This window comes from Azolla caroliniana, unplaced genomic scaffold (assembly GCF_043228905.1).
Source record: "Azolla caroliniana isolate FFs.n. ecotype wild unplaced genomic scaffold, voAzoCaro1.0.p SCAF_6, whole genome shotgun sequence".
Taxonomy (NCBI): domain Eukaryota; kingdom Viridiplantae; phylum Streptophyta; class Polypodiopsida; order Salviniales; family Salviniaceae; genus Azolla; species Azolla caroliniana.
Genome location: NW_028230441.1, coordinates 2,556,851 through 2,576,260, shown reverse-complemented (window position 1 = coordinate 2,576,260; position 19,410 = coordinate 2,556,851). Strand labels below are relative to the sequence as shown.

The 19,410-nt window shown below is 36.5% G+C and overlaps 2 protein-coding genes across 3 annotated transcripts; both read left to right on the top strand.

The window, feature by feature from the left end:
* Positions 1–409: 409 nt before the first annotated feature.
* On the top strand, positions 410–5,920 carry LOC147862561 (pentatricopeptide repeat-containing protein At1g03540-like). Of its 2 annotated transcripts, none has more exons than XM_087321655.1 (2): positions 410–470; positions 3,067–5,920. In XM_087321655.1, exon 2 carries the CDS (start codon positions 3,273–3,275, stop codon positions 5,805–5,807), a length of 2,535 nt encoding a protein of 844 aa, XP_087177781.1. In that variant the 5' UTR covers positions 410–470; positions 3,067–3,272; the 3' UTR covers positions 5,808–5,920. The 2 variants fall into 2 exon arrangements, with proteins under 2 accessions (XP_087177781.1, XP_087177782.1); XM_087321656.1 differs by lacking the exon at positions 410–470 and adding an exon at positions 1,850–1,868.
* Positions 5,921–16,029: 10,109 nt separating this feature from the next.
* Positions 16,030–18,888, top strand: LOC147862560 (ACT domain-containing protein ACR3-like). Its single transcript, XM_087321138.1, has 6 exons — positions 16,030–16,446; positions 16,619–16,779; positions 16,996–17,063; positions 17,245–17,865; positions 17,959–18,063; positions 18,256–18,888. Exons 1-6 carry the CDS (start codon positions 16,382–16,384, stop codon positions 18,613–18,615), a joined length of 1,380 nt encoding a protein of 459 aa, XP_087177264.1. The 5' UTR covers positions 16,030–16,381; the 3' UTR covers positions 18,616–18,888.
* Positions 18,889–19,410: the final 522 nt, after the last annotated feature.

Below are 19,410 nucleotides of genomic sequence, written 5' to 3'. Positions count from 1 at the left end.
TTTCTAATACTAATGTAGTATATTTTTTGGGGAAAAATAAAAATTCCAAATGTCAACTCACTTTAGATGAGTTTTTAATATGAAGATTGAGTTCCGAATGTTGTAAATTTGCTAAAACATTCAAAATATCAACTCACTAAATATGAACTTTATATGAGTTATATTTTAGTATGAAGGTGTTGTGTACCCATCCTACCTAACACGGTTCACAATGACTCTTGCACTAGTGTAGGAACGAAACTTCCCTCATAACTTTAGACCAAATGACCACTCTACTCTTAAAGAGGCTAAACTTCCTTGTAAAAAAGTTATAAAGTCACTTTAAATTACTTTTGTAACTCTTCTCCTCTCTTCCTATAACCTAAGATTGAGCTCTGTCTTCTAATTTCCGTAATCTTAGAGTTTGGCAACTAGAGGCTCAAGAGTGATTGTCAATTACTCTTTCTTGGTTCGCTACCAATTACACGACAGTTGGAATCGCTAGGCTCGCAATATTTGCGTGGAGGTAGAACTTTGTCCATCAATAGACATGCCCTCAGTGGCACACACCTTGAGGTGACACAAAAGATTGAGTCTATGTTGTTGAAGAATACATCGTTATGGATGGGTCATGTTTGTAAAATGTTGCATGGCTTATGGGATAGATAAATATATTTTCATGGTTGATGGGAGATTGATTGTGATTTATTGAATGGGGCCATAGTACGTAAAATTCGTGTTCGTCTAGTATAACATTCGTTTTCCTACGTTGGAAAACGAATGCGAATGGTATCCAAACATTCTTGTGTTTTTTTTTTTGTTTTTTCCCATTATTTTAATGTTTTTTTTTTCATATTTAGGCTTATCTACCTCATAATAAATAGTTAATCGAAAAGTATGGTATTTATCATTCTTTGAGGGTGTTTTCCTTTCGCGAATGATTGAACCATTCGCGAATGCGAATGCACGTATGGTACGTATGGTTCATACTATGAATGGGGCCAAGCCCATGGCCAGGATCAAACTTGGCTTCACTCAATTATGTGACTTCAATGCCACAAATGCAATGGAAAACTGGCCAATCTTAGTCAAACACTTAGTAATTTAAATTCATGAAAGCCATGGAAGGATTGGAATTTTCCATAAAAAATATCCTCCATTGGTATTAAAATTAAAGTGGCCAAAGCCAATATACAAATAGTCTATAATATTTTCCATCTCAACAAGTATAGATCATTCGAGAAAGGACCAAAGGTAAGTGTTAACATCAATTTCAATGTTCATCACCGAAAGAGATGTTGTTCTAGATTTAATCTCAATGTTCATCACCGCTGCCAAGAACAAATACTGCTTAAGATGTGTAGGAGAACTATCATCTCTGGTCCAGCTTCAATTCTTGCCCTTATTATCCAATAAAAGTAATTCTATATTACCATGTCAACTAATATGATCTTAAATCACCATCAAGAAAGAAGAATGCTACAGCAAGATCTCGACGGTGTTTTCCATTAGAACATATGCATTTAATGCAACAATCTATTTTTTCTACTCCTAAAAATCTCAAATTAGAAATACATACAAAACTTTATCCTTCTCATCTCAGCTCGGCTTAAAAAGACTCATTAAAACATTCTTGTGTTGTAAAGCAAGGTATAGCAATGCACAATTTTTGGGATCCTTTTTAGACAAGTATTGCACTCTAGCTAGCTTCTCCATCAGTTAACCAAAAACTGATTCCCAATGCTCGCACGGCTTGCCATGCGTGCTTATGGAAGGATTAGAAATTTATTGTTTCTAGTCTAAATTAAATCGTTTGAATGATTGTTTTCATCTATTACACCTTGGCTCCATAGGATTTCTATGTCCCCATGAGAGTCTTAGTCTTAGAGGTGAAGACTTACTTCAATTAAGCCCACATTTACTCGCTTTAAAACAAATTGTGGGGATAGTGGTTGGTTCTTGAGGATGATGATTGTTTAAAAAGAAGTGAAAAAGAGCAAAGTATTTATCCCATACAACAATATAGGGAAAAGAGACCAAAACATGATGCAAATTCTTGAACTACGAAGCGTCCCTACCACATGCTATCCAAAAGAGATTCCCTAAGATGAGTCTTTAAGTGCCAATTAATGTATATATGTATACTCAAACATGATTATGATGTGGTTATTAGGGACTAACTATTATGAGAACACAAGTGAGTAGAATCCATAACATTGTAGTTCCATGAAGACCTCAACAAATCCTTGATATTATAATTTAAGCTTTAAAATAAGCAAGCCACAATCTTTGATGAATCGTTTGTCTCCACTATACAAACCCTAATCCTCTGATAATTCTATGATGCATTCCAAGTCCTTATATTGTTAGATAATATCTAGGACCAACATTAGGTTAGTCAGATTTATCTCCAAGATATTGGGATTTAGATGAAAACATGTCGTAAGGAACCAATAGCTTGACCGCACACTCTACAAATAAAAAATGGCATGTGATTCATAGAGAGGTGTTTGGTGAAGTGATCATAAGTAGCAGCCTATCTCAATTATTTACTCATTGAAGTCCACCAAAGGGGCATCACTACTTGTTAACCACATGTGGGATGAAAGTCCTAATTGCATGTTTATGCTAAATTGCAGTGACACGTGGTTCTACAATTGAAATGCAGCGGTTCAAAACAATAATAAAGGAATATCAAAGTCTAATAATAGAGTTTCCCAATATGCTAGCCAAAGGACTCGAGGGACTGACCCTATGGGGACAAATCAATACAAACTTTCCCAAAGTATGGAGTTGAGTTGCCGCAACGAATTTCATTTCCAAGTCCGGCTCCAAACAATCTAACGCTACTTACTTAGCGTGCGTCTTGGACAGTCATTGTCACGGATGGTCGGGAATGTGTCCACAAGGCACACCCAAAAGATTCGAGGAAGTTTTGTGACCAAGTAAAATCATCCGAAGAGAAGGAAAAGGAGCCACACTAATCTAATAATAACCTCCATTAATCACTAATCGAGCAGTCAGTATATAATACTAATCGCCACAATGCCCTGCTCCATCAATATCGTTGGGTGTGGTGTCATGCAGAAACAGAGCAAGAAAGAGAACAAGTGGAAAAAGAAGAAGAAAAAGAGGGAGGTGGAGGATGGAGAAAACTGAACAATTTCTTATATAAGTATATTATGGATGTCCATGGATGCTCTTGCCCACTAGGCCGAATCATCCATAGCAATACAGAGGGGTCAGAAGCACAATCTGAACAATGCTCTATGACTTAAAGATGATGGCAACTGATGGTTCTTGGAGACCTCGGTATACATCGTCATGTGTTTGCAAGTACTCGAAGAAGTCCCATTTCTTTCATATTTCAGGTACCCACGTTGTGTCCTTACAAAGCGTTTTCTGTGTATGCATATGAAGAAACCCATGAGAATCAAGATTTGTGGGAGCACGGGTCCCTCGAAAGAGCTTTGGATCAACTTGAAAAGATCTCTAGACCCCCGCCAAATATTGTTTACATTTCTCTTTTGAAAGCTTGTATTAGAGGGAAAAACTTGCCATGTATTCATCGAATCCGTGCTCTTATTGGAATACACAAGTTAGATATATGTGGATCTCTTGGAAAACAATTGGTTATGACCCTTGCGAAATGTGGTTCTCTCGAAGATGCACTAGAGATCTTCAATGAATCATCATGTCGTTCGGTTTTCACATGGACCGCTATCATCTCAGCCTTTGTAGAACGTGGTCAGAGTCGGGAAGCCCTTATAATGTATAAATATATGCAAGAAGAAGGTGTTGAACCTGATGATTATACCTTCGTTAGTCTCTTGAAAGCTTGTGGAAATATTCCAGATGTGATTGAAGGCAAGAATATACATTCAAGTGTGCGACATAAGCACTTGGAAGAAGATGTTTTTGTTGGTACCACATTAGTGAGCATGTATGGTAAGTGTGGGGAAATTAAAGAAGCCGAGAATGTCTTTGTTGGATTGAGGTTGCGAAATCTTATATCATGGAATGCTATGCTCTCAGCTTATGTTGATCAAGGACTCGGAGATAGAGCTTTACTACTATATCGTCAAATGCATGAAGAGAGAATAGCTCCTAATTGCCAAACAATCCTCATCACCTTGCAAGCATGTGGTGTTCTTGCAGAGAAGGATGAATATTATATAGAAAAGGAAAATAAAGTGACAGCGTTGGCAATTGGTCAAGCACTGCATTCGTATGCTCAAAGAAAGAAATTCGTTATGGATGACTTTGTTTCTAATACACTTGTGAGTCTTTATGGTAAATGTGGCACTGTTAGGCATTCAGAAGAGGTCTTCCAAAATTTGCCAAAATGTAGTGTTATCTCTTGGACTGCACTAATCTCATCATATGTTGAAGGGGGTCAAGGAAAGAAGGCTTTGCAAGCATTCCTAGAGATGCACGCTGAAGGCATGGATCCAAACCAACAAACTTTTGTGAGTGCTCTTCAAGCATGTTGCATTCTTGAAGAAACAAATAAAGACATTGTTTTTGAGGAAAAATATATCTTCTCAGAAATTGGCCTATCATTACACACAGATGCTCAAAAGAAGTTCTATGTGTTGGATGCATTTGTTATGACCACTTTGGTGGGTATGTATGGTAACTATTTAGCATTTGCTGAATCAGAAAATGTGTTTTCCAGGCTACCACAACATACAATCTTGCAATGGAATGCCATACTTTCTACATATGTTGAGCAAGGGGAAGGAATGAAAGCTTTATTATGCTATAGGCAGTTGATACAAGAAGGATTGTGTCCAAACCAAGGAACATTTGTTGTTGTTGTTCAGGCTTGCACTACCATGTTAGAGAACGACGAAATTTGTATGACTACAGAAGTGCAATTAACAAAAGAAAAGGTTCATGAAATTGGTCGTGCATTGCATGCTGATCTGCGGAAAGCAGGATTTGCATCAGATCTCTTTGTAGGTACAACGCTTGTGAGTATGTATGGTAAATGTGGAACTTTTGTAGAGGCAGAAAGTGTATTTTATGGTTTGTCTGAGTATAATACGGTATCATGGAATGCTATGCTTTCAGCATATGCCGATCAAGGGCAAGGAGAGAAGGCATTACGTCTATATCAACAATTCGAGAAGAACCACGTAGTTATGAATGATGTGACAACTATTTGTGTTTTGCAAGCTTGTAGTGAAATCGGATGTTTGGAGATGTGTCAACATCTTCATTTTCTTATCACTTATGCTGGATATGATTCTCGGATTTTCGTGATTAGCTCTCTTATTAATGCATATGGGTGTTGTGCAAGCATGTGTGATGCTTGGGTAGTATTTCTAGGATTATCAATCCCAAGTGTTGCGGCATGGAATTCTTGCATCTCTGGCTATGCTGGAGAAGGGGATTATACACAAAGCTTTAAACTATTCCTTGAAATGCACTTCACACTGAATTGGCCCGATGGCCCTACATTCACTTCGCTTATTTCAGTTTGCAGCCATACTGGACTTGTTGAAAAGGGTGTTGAATTCTTCGTATCTATCAGTGAAATGTATGGCATGGAGCCAGATTTGAAACATTATGTTTGTATGGTAGATTTATTAGGACGTGCTGGAGGCCTAGATTTGGTTGAAAACTTATTACAATGTTTTCCAGATAAGGCTGATATATCACTGTGGTTATGCTTGTTGGGTGCATGTCGTGCACATGGTAATGTGCTGCTCGGTAAATGTGCATTCGATAAAGCGGTGAAACTTCAGCCAGAGGAAGCTGCTCCATATGTTTTAATGTCAAACATATATTGTGACAATACACTACTCACGCACCAGAATTGACAGTGTACAACACAAGGACAAAGTAGAAAATTTATGTATAATGCAAACTTCATACATGTGGAAATGAAGCATTATTTTGGTCATTCTCAAACTTCTTTTTGAATTTTCGTGTTTCAAGGCAACTTTTCGATTTCCTTTACATATTACTTTTACGTGTTATTGATAGACTTTCTTCTTCTTCTTCCATTCACGTGGTCTTCATATTGACTCATTGTCACATGCAGCCACCAGGAGTGCAAGTATTTGACTTTCACATTGAAATGGAATCATTGGAAAATAATAATGTTCTTTGATCAAAGTTATTTGGCTTCTTTGTTAGGATACATACCCATCCAAAGTGTGCTTAGGGGTAAAGGAGCCAGTTATTAGTTCACATATCTTTACAATTGGAAGGTGCAACCATAGAGGCAAGAACATCAAGAAACTTTGAATAACAATGCTTGATATATGAGGGTACCAGGGTTGAATACATAAGATATATGGTGATGCAAAGTGATGGTGATTGTGTATAGTCATGGACAGATAACATCACAAATTTGAACTTGCAACTAGCGCTTACAAAGCACATCCACAAATCTAATGAAATTTAGCTGATATAAAGGCGATAAGTAGGATATTATTGACCTTAGTTTGAACCTTGTAACATATATTCTTCTACATAGTAACTATGCTTTTTTCCCAACACTCTAGTTTATTTTTTATATTTACCCTCCCCTTGGTGCATCCCATTCACCACTTCTCTTATTTGACACAATAAACTTTTACTTCTTCTACCAACCCCTCTTGATTTACTAAGAGCTGTATTGGATAGGACATTGCCAATAATCATTTTGCCATCCTTTATATTGTAGCCCCTTCTGACTTGTAGAACATGTGAAACTTACCTGTTGTAGAACATGATAACCTTAAACTAGTTGTAGGAGATTAGAATATTACATGGCTACCCTCTTTGTTACGCAACACTCACACTCAACATCTCCGTCTCTTTAATATTCATTCATTCTTGAATCTTATTACTTCATGATCACCACCTTATCTAATATATTAGATGTATTTAATCGATATGTCACTCCCTCATGAATAAATTGGCATCATGCCCTTCTCACGTCACCATCTTTAAACATTACATCCTGCCACCAGATTACTATTACTCCATCATTCTCTTATTATAATATACATTGATGAAGTGATTGGATTCCTAAATTGATGTTTTTTTTGTAACATTTGCATTTATTTTAAAGTAATCTATTGGTTATCTTTAAACTCAATAATGGTTAGCATAGAAGTGTTTGGGTTGTGTTATTAAAATTAATCTTTTCTTATAAGGTAATGCAATGGATTGTTTTTATAAGGTAATGTAAATTGTGAACCGATTTGCTGTGACAGATATTCTTAATAGTAAATGATGTCAAAGTCAAATTTGTGCATGCTTTTTCAAGAAAGTTGGTTGGGTTAATCACATCTAAGTAAACTCTTCATTAGTGTAATGATCTCAAAGACAAAATACGAAAGCTCCTTCTATATATTTTATTTGTGATTAGGATTTCTTATGGATGGCAAATGCAATGCATTCATTCTGTAATATGTGGTTTAGTAGATAAAGTCTTGTTTTTCTGTCAATGTGGGATTAAAAAACTCACTATCAACTCTCATTTTACTCGTCTGTTGTGATTCTTTATTATTGAATTGGAATATTTTGAGTATATATGTTCCTAGAACTAGGTAAATATTAGAAAATTGATTCTCTAAAGTCTGTCAACTTGTATTAAGCTGAAGTCGGTTACCTTTTTTGGCAGAAGATTGGACATACCTTTAGAGAATCTTGTGTATCTAACACATTAATGAAATACTTAATATATTGGCTGGTACCAAGGACTCTCAATTGAATTTGGAAGATTTGTCACTTCTATCTATGGAAGTTAAATGTCATAGGAACATGTCACCTATTGAATTTCCGACTATCCTACATCAAAATTGCATATATTCCACTCCTTTGCCACTTTACATGAAACCCGACCAAGTGATGACACTGAAGGATGGTACAATATATTTGTGCTAATTTTAAAATATGTTTTATCATTCAAGCATCAATTCAACTTGCAAGAACGTTCATTTGTCGACATAGGTAAAGATCCCTGAAGCAATAATATGCCCTACAACTTTTGCCAAATAAACCCATAATTGAACAGAAGAAATGATAAGATTTTAGCTTCTTCAAACTCTATTTAACCTTTGAGATTCAACATCAAACATCACCCAGACCTCACAATAATAATCTGCAGAACATGTACACAGCAATGCAAACATTTTGTATAGCTGCAGGTGCAGCAATTAATTGGAATAAATCAGTGGGTTTTTGGGTGTCGTCCGATTCCACAACTCCACAATGGAGTCCTCATCCAGATTTCAGATGGGTTCCCGAGGGCACTTCAGTTAGATATTTGGGATGTCAAGTAGGGTTGAATATTTCTTCAGAAATTCAGGTTGCTTCTTTGTTATTGAAAATTAGGAAAAAACTTATGTTTTGGAGTAAAGCTAAACTATCATTTGCGGGTAGAGTGATAGTCGTTAATCATGTTTTGTTGTCTAGTCTCTGGTATATTATGTCATGTTGGAGTTTTTCGAGATCATGTATGGGACAATTGCAAAGATTGATTCGAAATTATTTGTGGTCTGGTAATGATGGAAGCCATGTTAGGGCAAAAGTCTCTTGGTCCACAATTGTTAAGCCATTGGATCAAGGAGGATTAGGGATTGTGGATCCATTACAACAATCGAAAGCTTTAATGGCAAAATTGGTGATTCGAGGATTATTGCCAGGATCGGAACCTTGGAAACAATTGTTGTTTTATGAATTGCAAAGGTTTTGTCCCAAGACGGGTGGAGATTGGACGCCTAGTGCTAGATGGGCTTTTATGGAACATAATAAATTGGCTATTGCTACAAGTTGGGAAGATAGATTTGCTCGATGTGTTCTTAAAGCATGGAAAGATATTTCTCGTGATTTAGTTAAGACATTGCCAAAAACAGAATCTGAATTCTGTAGGCAACCGCTGATTTGGAATTCATGGTTGACTGACCTAAGAGGACAAATGTTGGGAAAGCGTACTAAATGTGCATGGGCAGAATTAGATCGTGGGCCAGCACAGTCTATAGGTGCATGGATAACTTTTTTGTCTAAATCTATAGATCAACAAATGCTATTAATTAGTAATATAAGGGGTGGGAAGATAATGTATTCTGCGATCCAGAATGCCCTTGTTAATGTTCAAATGCAAATTGGATATACTACACACAAGTGGATGGGTTTATTTACTCCATTGGATGTTTTAATTGGAGTGAAAGCCTATATTGGGGAACAAGAATGCATGACTTTTGATGTACAGGATGATGGTAGGTTAATCTGTACATCTATGGAACATGATTTGTTTAGTTTTTGTTTACATAAAGAAGTGAGGGTGATTGCAAATGATGGATCAAATTGGGTATTAGACCCGGATCCTCAAAAGGTGAATTGTTTGTGGAGGATTTGGATTTTGGAAAGGAGATCAATATCTACACTAACTTGGGATCCTGGAGAACTGTATTGGAAGGTGAGGATGCAAGATAACATCAAATATGTGCCGTTTTTTCAGTATTCTGTGAGGATTGGTAGGAAAGTATTAGCTGCTAGATCATGGAAAGAACCAACTGCAAATATTGTTTGGAGACGAAATGAACTTTCTCCACAACATCTTAAACAATTTTGGAAATGGTTATGGGGTATAAAGATGAGTAGGAAAATTGTTGGTTTTCGATGGTTGTTGGTTCATAATGCTATACCAGTTAATGGGTGGCGAAAAGGAAATGTAGACAAGATGTGTCCTTTTTGTACAGATGTAATAGAGACTGCTAAACATTGTTTGTGGAGTTGTGGTTTTGCTATGGATATATGGAAACAAATTTTAAAATTTTTAATTCCAATATATCCTAGAGCAGTGTACACATGGGGTGCAGTATTATGGGCAGCGGTACATGATAAACCGATGGAATATGAACATAAGGAGGTTGCGGATGCTATTATGGTGAGGCATGGTATGATGGAAAAAAATTTGATCCCTCCGAATCCACAAATACAAACTGATAAACCTCAAATATGGCAATTGGTAAGCAGTATTACAATTTGGTATATTTGGAAGGCTCGATGTTTGAAGGTATTTCAAAATATGACTGAAAGACCTGCTCAAATAATCTCCGGAATTTGGATAGAGATTGTACATAATCTTAGAGGGATTTTGGATGGTATAAAAGGTAATACGCATCAAGCGGAGCTTAGGCGGGTGGAGTTTCATGCCATTTGGGACATAGGTATATTTTATAGACGGTATTTTGGTAAGGTGGAGTGGTTCTACTCAACACCAAAGTGTTTATTCAAGCCAATGGTTAGACTTTAGAAAAATATAGGGGATCGGTATAGCTTGTATGTTTAGCCTTATGGCGGTTTTCTAATACTAATGTAGTATCTTTTTTTGGAAAAAACATCACCCAGATCGGCAACCCTGAAATTAGTACAACAATTTAAACTAAGATCCCAAACTCTCTCTTTTTTCCCTTCCAATATAACAATTGCGAAGATAGAAGAACTTCCTTTTGAAATTGATTTACATTGATTTTGACTAGTTGGTGGAGTGCACTACAGATATGACAAAGCTTCTTGCCAATATGTGATTAGTCTTGGTGTGCATAAAGAGTGTTTTTTTTTCGTAGAACATTTCCATTGACCAATTGCCACCATGATACCAGTTCTCTAATGCACTAATTCGTCCTTCTCAATGAAATATTGCAACATACATTCAAATGGTTGAGTTTGCTAAACACATCTCTCAATAAAGAGAATCGATGACCCATCACATGCTTGTCCAAAATTGCCACACCACCACCTAATCTTAATCTCTTTGTAGTTGTGAGATGTTTCCAAGAAATCCATGTGATTCCCATCTTATCCTCCTTCCGCCACAATAGAAACCAAAGAGGTTGCAAATTTGGTCTCAATGCCTTATTAATCTAGGTGAGTACAATATCATGTGTTCCATGGATACATTGAAGCAATTTAAGTCACAAATGAATTGTCCACGATTGAAACTTCCAATATCTAAACATATCCCTCAATTTATTACCAATCAATTAATTGGACATTCACAACGTCAATTCCTTGTGGATAACCCAAATATAAAAAAATTGAGGCTTTCTTAACTAGTGACCCTTGCCATCCCAAACTTTCTAAATCCAACTTTGTGAAAGATATAAAGTGTACTCTCTCCCTCTCTCTCAAAGCTACCAACCTAACACCTTGGGTTCAAAGCCCAACTTTCACACGTCTTTATTACTATAGTCAATCAACAACACCTTGGACTTAACGTCTAACATTCACACATCTTTATTACAATAATCTCTCTTATAATAAAAAAATGAGGCTTTCTTAACTAGTGACCCTTGCCATCCCAAACTTTCTAAATCCAACTTTGTGAAAGATATAAAGTGTACTCTCTCCTCTCTCTCAAAGCTACCAACCTAACACCTTGGGTTCAAAGCCCAACTTTCACACATCTTTATTACTATAGTCAATCGACAACACCTTGGTTAACGTCTAACTTTCACACATCTTTATTCACCAACTTGAGATTGAGAATGGACGTACTAATGGAGTCCCTAGAGAGGAAAGGATATGTAGATTATGTCACATAGAGGTAGAGGATGAGTACCACTTTACATGCAAGTGTCCAACTTACGCCGATATAAGGGAAAAATACCGAGACATACTCAGTCCCTTTGCCACCCTCCTAAACTATTAGATACTCTACATATAAAGAAATTAGGCAAATATATCTAAGAGCTAAAACAACATAGAGAGAATAAACTACAAAATGTTGACAATAACATTTCTAATATTCACCAACATGTAATAAATGAAGTTTTTCAGGGACAGGGGGAGATGACGAATGTGGACACACTTGCACCACTCGGCCTATTCCTTGACGAAGTAGAAAACCAAAGAAGAACCAAACACCCTCGAATGTCGGGTTTCAAAGCAACTCGACGTGGTGTAGAAGCAATAAAGAAAATAAGGGAACAAAAGCTACACAGCCTAGAAGCCATGATTGGGGTACCTTCTACACCACCAGGACCATTGGTCACACCCACACCGAAACCTTTTGACCTCCCACTTCTTTTCGAGAGGCTTGGATGGAAATGAAACTAGGCTTAGTACAAAGTCATTTCCTTTATTGAATATGTTCCACCATAACATGTTTTGTACAATACTAGAATTCTTTTAGGTTAAGTTCTATTTTTATTTCAATGATTGGGTAGACACCCTATTTTATTGCACACCCCAATTGTCTCATGGGCCAATTTTTGGCCTTAGAAGACGTTAATTATATATCTCTTCCTCCTTCCTTTTTCTCTCTCTCTCTCTCTCTCTCTCTCTCTCTCTCTCTCTCTCCATGGAGAACCGCACCCTAATGCAAAACCATATTCAACCCTTAGCTTGCAAGTTGCATGTAGGTCCAACCTATTTCAATGGATGACCATTAGAAATATAGGGGTTGAACAGATGACCTTCTTGTGTAACCTATACCAATTCTCTTTTCTATGGGTCTCTCAATATTCGTGTTTCCTTTCCATCCACTCTTAAATAATCCTTCCAACCACTTTCTCCTTTTACAAATGGATAACGTTGATCACATGGATATTTGCTTCTTTTTTCCAAATATGCCTTCTCAAAAGAGTAGTGATCATAAATAGAGAGGAATACTTCAGCTATTACTAAAGCTTGTTTTTATGTGGTGGCCACTAGCATGATGGTGGATTGGGGACCATTTTCATCTCTATTATGCGAGCTTATCGAGCTTATCGAAATCTATAGACACAATAAAGATTTAATAATAAATGTTCCCTACATGTCAAGCTAGGAGCACTTTTGGTTTGGAAAGTCAAACATGAGCTTGAACCATTTGTGAATAGTGAAGTAATGTTTTAACACAAGAAGGCATATATTTTCAAACATTTTGACTAACTTTTGCGACATTTCTTGCGTGGCTTCACAATTATCGCAACATTGCATACACAATTGTAACACAAACATGAGAAACGTTGAATGCTCAATTAATGCACCTTGGATTCGGAACAACACATCACCTACCATGATACACGCAATATTGCCACTTCTTACGTACATATACACAAACACACAAAAAAGAAAGACAATACCGAAATGAATGTCATATGCTTAAACTACATTTTTTAACTTAGTGGATCTAAATTGGGGTATGACTTTAATTTATAGTGTATTTAATTGATTAATTGTAATTGCAATGTGCTGAAACTGTTATATTGATGATATCATAAAATAATCATGAAAGAGATGTAACCTACTTTATTATATTTATCTAAATCATAATTAATTGGCTATTAAATCTTATCATGTTTTCCCATAAAACTCTTTATTTTGTGAAGACAATCCCTTGGTAAAATCTAGTTAAAGAATACTACCTCTAAACTCTTATACATGACCAATTATAAATCCCTTTACACCAAATGATATAATAACAATATCACTTCCCTCAAAGATGTAAAAATTCCATAAAATCCCAAAATGCATTACTGATATGGGGATGTAAAACACCATTCACTATAGTCATGTCCCTAAGATGTCAATAAGAGAATTCTAGTTATTCAATAATCTACAAATCATAAAAACTTCACCAAACATCCATCCATCAATTCAATACCTACATAAACAAAGCTAATGACAGACAGAATAAGTAAAATAAATAATGTGTGGTTAGAAAACAATACATTGTGTGTTAAACCACAATGTAAAAGGGCTTGCCATCATCAATTATATAAACTTGGTGTAGTGGTAAATCTTGTAGTTTGCAGCATTTGCCGAGTAAAATGTGTGTATCGTCAAATTTAGGTAGGATTTTAATTGTGAGGGATAACAATATAAAATATTGGTTGTATAGTTCCGTCGAGAGGAATGAAAACAATAACATGGCCCTCTAAAGGACCACACCAACAATAATGAAGAATTTGTTTGTGTTAATGTCGTTGAATTTCCACTAGTGTCTAAGAGGAATGGGGACCGTTTGTCATGGAGTAATCTACATGGTTGTACCATTGGGGAAATTCCTTGTGATCATGAAACGTTCCTTTGTTTTAATGGCATTGAATGTTCTCACAAGAATGCAAGATACTCTAGAGGGATCCATTTCTTCCCTAATCTAGTTCTAAAACCCTTTTGTGTACATACAAAATGTCCATACATGTTATGAACCCACATCACAAAGCGTTACGATTAGAATTTAGAGCACCATATATCTAATTATTAGACATCACAAAGGTTATGAAGCACTAGTGTTACCACTAGAGCACCATATATCTAATTAATAGTAATGGAAAAGTTTAGTAGGTAGTTATATTAGCATATTCTAAAATACAAGTAAATGGTCATTCTCTATTTACATTCAAGCAAATTAAATAAGTAACAGAAACAAGGTCTACAACATTAGCTTCTTTTTTAATATTTAATGAGCTATAAATGTTTGTTAAGTGCATGGAAATGCTTGAGGTTGTTATATAGAAGCCTAAACTCTTGAGAAAGAAGTTGAAGTTCTATACATCTTGCCAACATGTTTTTGGTTTGAATTGTAAGTAAACAATTTTATTTGCCTCGCAAGTAAGGAAAGTTATTCTTCGGTTGCGATGGACACATGGCATGGATGCTCATAACACATGACAAAATATTTAATTTTTCAATTGGGGCCCTACTAGGAGTAGGGGATAATGTAGGATGAGTTGTCTATAATAATCTCATCAATTTAAATAAGTTTGATAGTTTAATCATTTAATTATAGTGATGCAATGAGAATAAAGAAGTATTTTTCTAATGACAGTTTCTAATGGTTTATTTATTATGTGATTGATATTGGAGTTTATTGATTAACGTCATATGGGAGATTATAATCCATAGGCAACATTTAGCTCTGTTGTTTTTCTCTAGTTACTTAAGTACATTCTTAATCCAACACGTAGCAACACGCTTTTATAGTTTACTCATTCTCATTTGTTGTGACATCACTTCAAGTATTGAACACAATTATGGTCGCAATTCAACTTTATCAAGATATCTCATATCATATCTTTATGTGGATCTCTTTATTAGATAGAGTTTTGATTAAATAAGTTAGGACCATGTATAGCCCCAAAACCAGCCTTCTTGCCATTTAAATGAAATCTATTACATTTTGTGAAAGAAAGAAGTTATGACGAACATGAAAAGTTTTGCATTATGTCTCTAAAAAGACAAAAATGGGCTATTTCCACAACAAATACAAAAGAAAACATTGTCTCGTCTATGAGAAACAAAGACATGAATGAGCATCGTTTATGAGGAAGACTTACTTTAAAGGTATGTATGAAGCCTTTTACAAGAAAGCTCACAATTTTAGCTCACATCTAAGATTAGTGGTGTCTCATGAATATACATATTCATAAAGGGCTTGTCCAAGATGGAGATGTTTTCAAAGCGCTCTTGGGGTCTCATACCAAATATTAAGTAAGCATGATGCTTACATTATTTTCCACCTATTGAGCATGTTGTGTATTATCAACGAGACAGAATCGTTAACTGATATGAAGAGGGGCCCATTTTCCCCTTGTCATGTGTGACCCGATGGTATATGTGATGATCATGTGCATCCTCTTATGAACACGAGTAGTTTCAAGATTTGGCGAGTTATATTACGAAGGAGGCAAGAGGCATAAATACATAGGTATTAGATAGACAGACAGAAATATGGATAGTAGACAGACAGACAGACAAACAGACAAACAGACAGACAGATAGATAGATAGATAGATAGATAGATAGACAAATAGCCGCTTGAGTATTAGCCCGTGGCTTGTCAATACATTTGCGGCCATTGGGGTGGGGCATGGGACGTGAAGTGTGGATAGTGATAGTATGGTGTAGCGTGGCGTGTGGAGCACGATCAAAGGGGTCGGCACGTGATGAAGGGTCACAAGGGATTAAGCGAATCACCCACTTTACTTGACCCAGCACCAGATGTCTAGATTTTTAAATGTATCCAAGAAAAGACATACTATACACACACACACACATATACATTTCTAGTCTCTTTCTGTAGTGTTTGTCTTTGTTCCTTTCTTTTCAGTTTTGGGTGTTTTTCATAAAGAAGAGGAACAAGAATGAAAAGCTTGCTTTTATATTTAAAAAGAAAATGAGCAGAAACTGACTTTTTTATATTTCTCATTTGACCGGCTATACCCAGTCTCCAAAGCTACCCACCTACCCTTAACAACAACAATAACAACAGCCACTCTGTTTTCTTAAGCCATGTTAGAAGTCTGCCAAGAAAATGAATCAGTCTATAATTCTTTGCTTAAAACCCAAATCTCTTCTGTAACCCTAACCCTAACCCTAATTTGAATTCAGAGAAGGTTATCTGCTTCTACTCTTCTTCGTCACTCTTCCTTTGCTTTATTCTTCTTTCCGGAGATTTTGCCTTACTATGGATCGACCACAAGCTGAATTTGATGAATATGAGAAGCTTGTCTGGCGTATGAACCGACCAAGGTTCACATACCTCCCTATTTCTCTCCTTCTCTCTCCTTGTTTGATCGCATGTTGATTCAATCGATCCAAGTGTTTTTATTTATTTCCTTCCAATGTTCTTCCTGAATTCTTCTCTTGATTTGTTTCCTTCATTCTGGATCCTTCATTTTTATCTTAAATTATTCTTTTGTAGGGTTATTGTGGACAATTGCTCATGTCAAACTGCAACTTTGGTGAAGGTGGATAGCTCCAACCGCCACGGAATCCTTCTTGAAGTTGTTCAGATTCTCACAGATCTAGATCTTTGGATTAGAAAGGCCTACATCTCATCCGATGGTGGATGGTTCATGGATGGTCAGTTTACACCTCTTTGGATCTATGAGATATGTATGTGTGTGCATAACCACATGTGCGTGGATGTGTGTGTGACCGTGTGTGGGACCTTCATATAGGTAGGTGTGTGCTTGACTCTGTGTGTATGTGTGTGTGTGTTACACATATTGCATGTATTTGATCATGTATTCATGGATTTCCGTCATTTCTGGCTAACCTTGTTCTATCTACATGCAGTTTTCTATGTGACTGATGCCTCTGGTGACAAAGTACGAAATGAAGACACAATATCACACATTGAGAAGGTGAATTCCTCTTCTTTTAAGACATAGGATTATTGCCGATGGGCATTCTTTGAAATTTATTGTCTGTGATTCATGCCATTTGATGTTAAGATTATGTGTGCACTCAATAGTATGTTCTTTCTGCACTTTCGGAAAATGTCTTAAGAACTTCTTCTGAAATTTGGGCAAAACTTTTGAGCAGGGTATAAGCACATCCCATGAATCTACTAGGAGAAATGTTAGGTCGACTATTCATCATGACCCTATTGAGACTTCCAAACATACAGCCATTGAGTTGATTGGCCACAATCGTCCAGGTTTGATGTCAGAAATATCGGCTTTGCTCGCTGGGATGCGGTGTAATGTTGTTGCAGCAGAGCTCTGGACACACAACATGAGAGTAGCATGTGTTCTATGTGTCAACGATGAAGAATCGAAAGGTCCGATCGAGGACCAGAGCAAGCTCCACAAGATCAAGGACTCACTCTCAAATGTGTTGAGAGGACATGAGAGCTCGAAAGAAGCAAGAACCGACTTTGTAACGAGTGCCACACATACCGAGAGACGCTTGCATCAAATGATGTTTGCAGATAGAGATTATGAGAGGGATGATGATGATGATGATGATGAAGAAGATTTGGAGTGGGATGCGGTAAATGAGAAGATCACTGTTACTGATTGTGAAGAGAAAGGCTATTCTGTGGTGAATATTGATTGCCGAAACCAACGAAAACTGGTATTTGATATTGTTTGCACATTGACTGACATGCAATATGTTGTGTTCCATGCAACGATCGATTCAGATGGGGATCGGGCGTGTCAAGTAAGTTGAACAAACAAGGATGTGAAAATATGTTTTGAAAATGCATAGTTATGCATATATTTTCATTACTAATTTGATCAATTACATATGCAGGAATATTACATCCGTCATATTGATGGTTGCACTCTCAATTCACAAGCAGAGAGGAGAAGAGTGATCAAGTGTCTGAGAGCTGCTATCCAACGTAGAGTTTCTGAGGTATATGATTATTCTCAATCCAGATGGATTAGTTAGTTCTAGTGTAATGGTTTTTTCATAGTTGGTTTAACCCCTACTATGGTGTGAATCCTCAATGGATGCCTCTTCATATCACAGCCTAATGTTTTGTTTTACTTCTGCATACAAGTAGGTTGATTGACACGGGTATCTTTTATTGATGTGGATCTGCAGGGCCTGAGACTTGAATTGTGTACAAGGGATAGAGTAGGGTTGTTATCCGACGTTACCCGCATATTCCGCGAGCATGGATTGTCAGTTGCTAGGGCTGATGTCTCTACAAGTGGCGAAAATGCTATTAGTGTGTTCTATGTGACTGATGTATCAGGGAACCATAATGTTGATCTGAAAGTAATTGAAGCTGTGAGGAAAGAGATTGGCCAAGCTGTCTTAAAAGTCACACAACTGCCCCTTCATGCAGCTCCAAGGTCACCCCCGGCTACCCGAAGACAATTAGTATCAAAGTTTTCCTTTGGGAACTGGCTTGGAATGCCATCCCTAGTTCTACTCAATTTGGGATTGATCAAATCCTGAAAGCCATAAAAGACAACACGATAAAAAGGCACCTGCCAAACACATTAGATAGACTTGAAGCACAGACTTTACAAGAATGTACAAACGAAAACCTTTGTAAACAATGTATCACAAAACAACGTAGTTAACCTTTTTACATCAAGGAATTTAACAAAACTGACACCAAGTATTTGTATAGGCCATACACATTAGTTAACATACATCCTTGAGCACCTCAACATGTATATATGTGTATGTATATAATGATCCAGTTGAACATTAAACTTTATTAAACAATCAATGACATTTCTAGTTACATTGGGCATGATAAAACCTCAACAAAATAAGAAAATCTTCAAATGGTAAGGACAAAATCATGTGATAGAATTGCTTACAATGGTATTTTTATTTATACATATGCTTCAGCTCAAATCATTCACAAAATAAACATCATTTAGAGCTTTTACACGATTTCAGCTTCACATCCTTGTGAACAGAAATTTGGCTTGAAACTATAGATCCATTGAGTGCTCAAACACCTTGAAGACATGATGGATTACTTTTTATAGCTCTCTCACACTTTGTAACATAATGTATCCCTTCCGATCAGTGACACTCACAAGAAAATTGCTTAGATGTAATGTAGCAATTTTCTCTTTAAGAAGAATGATTATAACGTGAAATCTGACTGATTTTGTTAACACTCCTAGGGTTCAAGAACAAGTTTAGCCTTGTGCTTGGAACCTCATAACAATAATAGGTAAATAAAGCTACTTCTAGCACTGTTTACTCACCTATTTGATATGCTGTGACAAA